The 5,210-nt window shown below is 43.6% G+C and overlaps 1 protein-coding gene across 1 annotated transcript; it reads left to right on the forward strand.

Moving 5' to 3' along the window:
* Nucleotides 1–3,950: 3,950 nt before the first annotated feature.
* Nucleotides 3,951–4,877, forward strand: LOC144767808 (olfactory receptor 1G1-like). The gene has a single exon (XM_078651185.1). It carries the CDS (start codon nucleotides 3,951–3,953, stop codon nucleotides 4,875–4,877), a length of 927 nt encoding a protein of 308 aa, XP_078507311.1.
* The last annotated feature ends 333 nt before the right edge of the window (nucleotides 4,878–5,210 follow it).

The following is a 5,210-nucleotide window of genomic DNA, read 5'->3' on the forward strand; positions in this document are numbered from 1 at the left end:
CTCGACATCCCACGACACAGCCACATCTCCGGACATCTGAGAGACCTTCACTGGCTCCCCGTCAACAAAAGAATCACCTTCCGCCTCCTCACCCACGCACACAAAGCCCTACACGACCAAGGCCCGAGCTACCTCAACAGCCGGATCAACTTCTACGCTCCCAAACGCCACCTCCATTCAGCCAACCACGCCCTCGCCGCCGTCCCCCGCATCCGAAGAGCAACTACAGGAGGATGGTCCTTCTCCTACCTGGCCGCCAAGACCTGGAACTCCCTCCCTCCCGACCTGCTCCTGACCCACGACCACCTCTCCTTCAGGAAGAAGCTGAAGACCTGGCTGTTCGAGCAGTAACGGCACCCCCCCTCCCCTCAGCGCCTTGAGACCCTACGGGTATGTAGCGCGCTCTATAAGTGTCATTGATTGATTGATTGATTGATTTAGGTTGATTTCCAAGGCGTTGACCTTTGCATATTTTGCTAGCTCGTTTAATGATCTTTGTAAGCCAACTCGTGTCTGACTGAGTAGGACTATAAAACAATGAAGAGGGAAAAGAAATAATAGTTCATTCTGCTTCCTTAGGCTAGAGCAAAGAATCAATGAGGGAGAATGAACCACTTGTCCTGTGTTTCCAGGGTCTATGATAACGTGGGGTGGGGCATCTTTCTAAAAAACCCTCATATGCGAACACAGGCGTTTGGCGGTATATCTTGGTTCTCCACCACTCAGTGTCGCAACAGCATTATCATTGTGTCTTTTCCTTAGTATGTTATACTGACCTCTTCAAGGAGGAAGACCAACTGGTTTGACAGTAGTGGCCAGAAATTTAAAAAAGGGTATGCTAGTGCTGTTGATTGTGAACATTTAAATTTCTTATACCATGACTTTTCGTGTTTTATTCAGCAAATCGCTAGTATAGGAAGCTAAAAACAAGGACGTGCATCTTGAAGGCCTAGTTACTAGCCTTACGCACTGGTGAATAAGGTCAACATGTTTCAGCCTTCTGGTTACTCTAGAGGCTTTCTTCAGGACCAACATTTTGGCTCCTAATTATATAAAGAGTGGTATACTCACCACCTTTTATGTTTGTACAGAGATAAATGTATCTGTACCTGAAAGGAAAAGAAAGTAAAACATACAAGATATGCAGTAAAGTTAATATGCACTACTGTAGCTGTTGCAGTTTCATTTGCACTGATTTGGAATGACATTTGTTCATGATGCGTACATAGCGTGAAGTTTATGCTGCTTGTCTGTAAGGGGGTAGAGAGAAGGGATTTGGGTATAGATGTAGTAATCACGAGGCAGAGTGATTAGGTTTAAAAAGCTAGATTGCCAAATAGGTAGGCTTGGTACATCAGTAAATCATGGGGTTATTCGTGTCATGTGCATGAGGTGATCGTATCAGAATGTATCCTCGCCTAAGCACAGTTGATAAAATATGAGCTCATGTTTGAGGAGATTAGTGATCAGTAAATCTGCAAAGCTGTGTAGATGATGGCGGCTTTCATTATGATTGTCATGCTTTTTGTGCGGTAAATTTCAAAATTAGCATATGGTTGCTGACCCCATGGTATTCGGTAAGCAGACTCTAGCTCGAGTCAGCGGTGAGCAAGAGAAACTTAAAGAAAATGCATAATCATTTGTTAGCGTTCGGTATTGGCTAACTTAATGTAAATGTAAATGTAGTATACTTGTAAAGCGCACAGCTGCCCCAGCAACGGGGCGTCCCGGCGCTGTATAACTCTGGGGAACCCGTCCTGGCTTTCCCTGTGGGATGGTCCCTTGCTGGGAGTCCCCAAGGTGGAGCCAGGCATCCCCGGAATTGTTGGGGCCGTTGTGGAGATTAGGCAAGCTAATGCCCAGAGTTGCCGAGTGTGATCTCTGATTAGAGTAAGCACCGAAGCGAGAATTATCGAGTCCGCTGACCAAGGTCCACGACCCTGCCGTGTCGGGAATCGAACCCTGGTCCCGGGCCGACTTCTGCTCTCGGGTCTGCCGCCTCTAACCAGTGAGCCACACTACTAATAACATGTCCTTGGTGAGAATATTTGTACAGGGTGTAGTTAAACTGTGGCTGTCCGTGAAACTACATCGTATGTGAAAATTTACACATTGGAAGACATGAAATGCCACAGATTTTCGTGGTCAGTTGGAGGTATAACCGCATGTGCCAAAATTATACAATGTCAAGTTCGTGATTTCGAAAAATGACCTCAATCGGACTGGAAGGGTGGGGCGTTATTCAAAATTATGAGGGCACTGTCAATGTTCGCCGTCGTCATTACCTTAGATCATTAGAATCATGGCTCCATCGCGGAACACAGCCAGCTCTGCAGACCTGTTGCTGGTGTTCAAACAGACAGAATATAACGCTATCAGTCGTTCAAACATTACTTACAGTTCGTGCTGCAGATAGCCGTTGCGCGTCTTACTGCCGTAACTGGAGCTTGTGCTGGCTCTGGTTCTTTGGGTGACGTGCACCCGTGTCAGAGTGGTTCCTACCTCCTTTGCCAGGAATATGTTCATGGTAAGGTGTGGCTGGCCTGTGGTGGATGCTAAATGTGCCTTCCTTTTCCCCATTAGACTAGGGGGATGTATAAGGGCCAGTACGTCCACAAGCCCACAATAACTTGGAAATGTGCAGCTACAAACTGAATGTGCAAGTCCCCCAGGAATCCTGCCAAACAAAAATGCACTCACTGATACCCCAGTGTGTCTGGCCTTTAATCAGTCCCTCCGTTTCATAGGAGTAGTGGAAGTTGTACAGGGATCCAGTCTCCATCTTCTAATCACCAACCAAAGATGTAGGCCCAGCCCAGCCTTATACAGGTGCTGACGGGATTAGTTGGGCCCGCTCTTGGCCTGGTCTGCACCCAGGCACGTGCCGGATATGCCCCGCACTCCGGGAGCCCGAAGCAGACTTTAAACATGCCTCTGGGTGTGAGAAACATGAGGCTGGTGGCAGCTGCCGTGAGAAATGCTGGGGCTTGTAGTTTGCCCCCTCCTTGTAGTAAAGAAAAACCAGCTCCTGCGCTACGGGAGCCCGAAGCAGACTTTAAACCCACCTCCAGGGCGGGAAATGTAATGTTGGTGGCGGCTGCCGCAGGAATCTTCTCTGTAAAGAAATGTAATAGACTCTTAAAAACATCCTAAAAGGTGGTGGTTATGATGTTATTGACATCTGCTAGTGAGGTAAGCATGCCAGGCAGATCAGATGTTACTCTTTACGTTGGATGGATTGTTTAACAAAAGGTTCCTCTGATGTTGCTGCAGATGTAAGTTCAGCAAAACTGCCCAATTGTTGCATTACTCTTGGCACTCTTTTTTCATATCTAAAACATATGCAGGAGTTTGTTTTCGAAAAAAAAAAAAAGAAGTGGCCTAAATATGGAGGAGTTTTTCCTATTCCATTGTTTTCCCCACTAGGTTCACCATGCCTTGCAGATCTCTTCTGTAGCCGTGTGCAGAACAAATATGTCACCAGTTCACAGTCATCATTTAGAGGCCAGGGAACTGGCAGTGTGGTGAGCAGGAGTGCCAACACTTTATGGTACAGCTCAAACTTCATTCAGGATGTGTGTTTTATTGAACAGTAACAGCACACAGCTTTGTACATCTGAGAGACATTTTTCAGTGGCATCAGCTTCCAGAATGATTTAATATTGTGGATTAGCTCTCTTTAATACATGAAATTTAGGAACTGTTGTTGAAGCAAGTGTTAGAGACTGCCTTTCCCAGTTTTGTGAGCTGCACTCTCAGTGTCCCAGGCCTAGGAAGAAAATGCAGTTCATCAAGAAAAGTGGTATTGCACTTTATATGAGCAGAGAACAAATAATAATACATGTTTCATTTAATAGTTTTATTTGTTGTTAATGCCTAGTAGCAATCAATCAAATCAATTAACTTTTTTTATCCACAGGATATCTTCAATTTCTAGCATTGCTGGATAAATGAATAAAGAAAATATGAGCTCCCCTGAATATTTTTTAATTGTTGGATTTTCAGATATTCCGCAGTTGCAAATTCCACTTTTTGTTGCATTTTTAATATTTTACCTGTTAACTCTAGTAGGAAATCTTATGATCCTTACAATAACTTACTCAAACTCACATCTGCACACACCTATGTACTTCTTCCTGACACATTTGTCCTTTCTTGATATCTGTTACGTCACAGTCCTTTTTCCACAGATGCTAGCCCATTTCTTTCTGGAGGGCATACTAGTGTCTTTTACTGAATGTCTGCTACAGCTGTTTTTTTTCCTAGGCATGTTAACGGTTGAGATCCTCATTCTTACAGTCATGGCTTATGATCGGTATGTCGCTATCTGCAATCCTCTGCGTTACATGACCATCATGAACAAGGCTGTGTGCATGTGGTTGGCTGCTGGAAGCTGGGTAGTTGGTCTTATACATGGAGTGCCACATATTTTGCTTGTGTCCAAGCTCTCTTTCTGCAATTCCCACATAATTAACCACTTTTTCTGTGATTTGGCAGCCCTGTTAAAGATTTCATGCAGTGACACTTTCAGCAATGAGACTCTCATTTACATCAGTGGAGTTGGAATAGGAATTACGTCATTTATTTTAATCATCATATCTTATAGTAAAATTGCTTCCTCAATTATGAAAATCAAATCCAAGAGTGGGAAGGACAAGGCCTTCTCCACGTGTGCCTCCCACCTCACTGTGGTTGTTTTATTCTTTGCATGTCTCTGTTCTACGTACATGCGGCCGACATCCACATATTCAACTAAGGACAACAAGATAATGTCTTTGTCATATGTCGCTGTTACTCCACTGTGTAACCCAATTATATACTGTTTGAAAAATACAGAGTTTAAAAAAGCTCTGAGGAAACCAAAGAAAGAAATGTAATGTATGATACTGCAAGAAGGCAGCATAATTTCAAAGTGCTAAAGCAATAAAAAAGAAAGTCATTTTCCAAACTGCTATTGTAATACAATTACATCCACTGATGTATTGATCCCAATCTGTCTTGTTGCAAGTGTTTTAGAAGAAGGCCTATTGAAAAAAGGATTTCCAAAGACACAACCATTTAATTGCAGTACGGTTTCAAAACAGGAGTGGTTGCAGAAATGTTAATAAAAGCAACATTAGTATGTTAAATCATGAATACAAAGATCCAGTGTCACAGCAACCTAACATTTGACATAATAAGGTTTGAAATAAAAAGTTGGAATCTATTTA

The sequence above is a fragment of the Lissotriton helveticus genome, chromosome 7 (genome assembly GCF_964261635.1).
Source record: "Lissotriton helveticus chromosome 7, aLisHel1.1, whole genome shotgun sequence".
Lineage (NCBI taxonomy): Eukaryota > Metazoa > Chordata > Amphibia > Caudata > Salamandridae > Lissotriton > Lissotriton helveticus.

Excerpts from the sequence above, each read along its gene's own strand:
- LOC144767808 (XM_078651185.1), top strand. The coding sequence starts at position 3,951 with ATGAATAAAGAAAATATGAGCTCCCCTGAATATTTTTTAATTGTTGGA.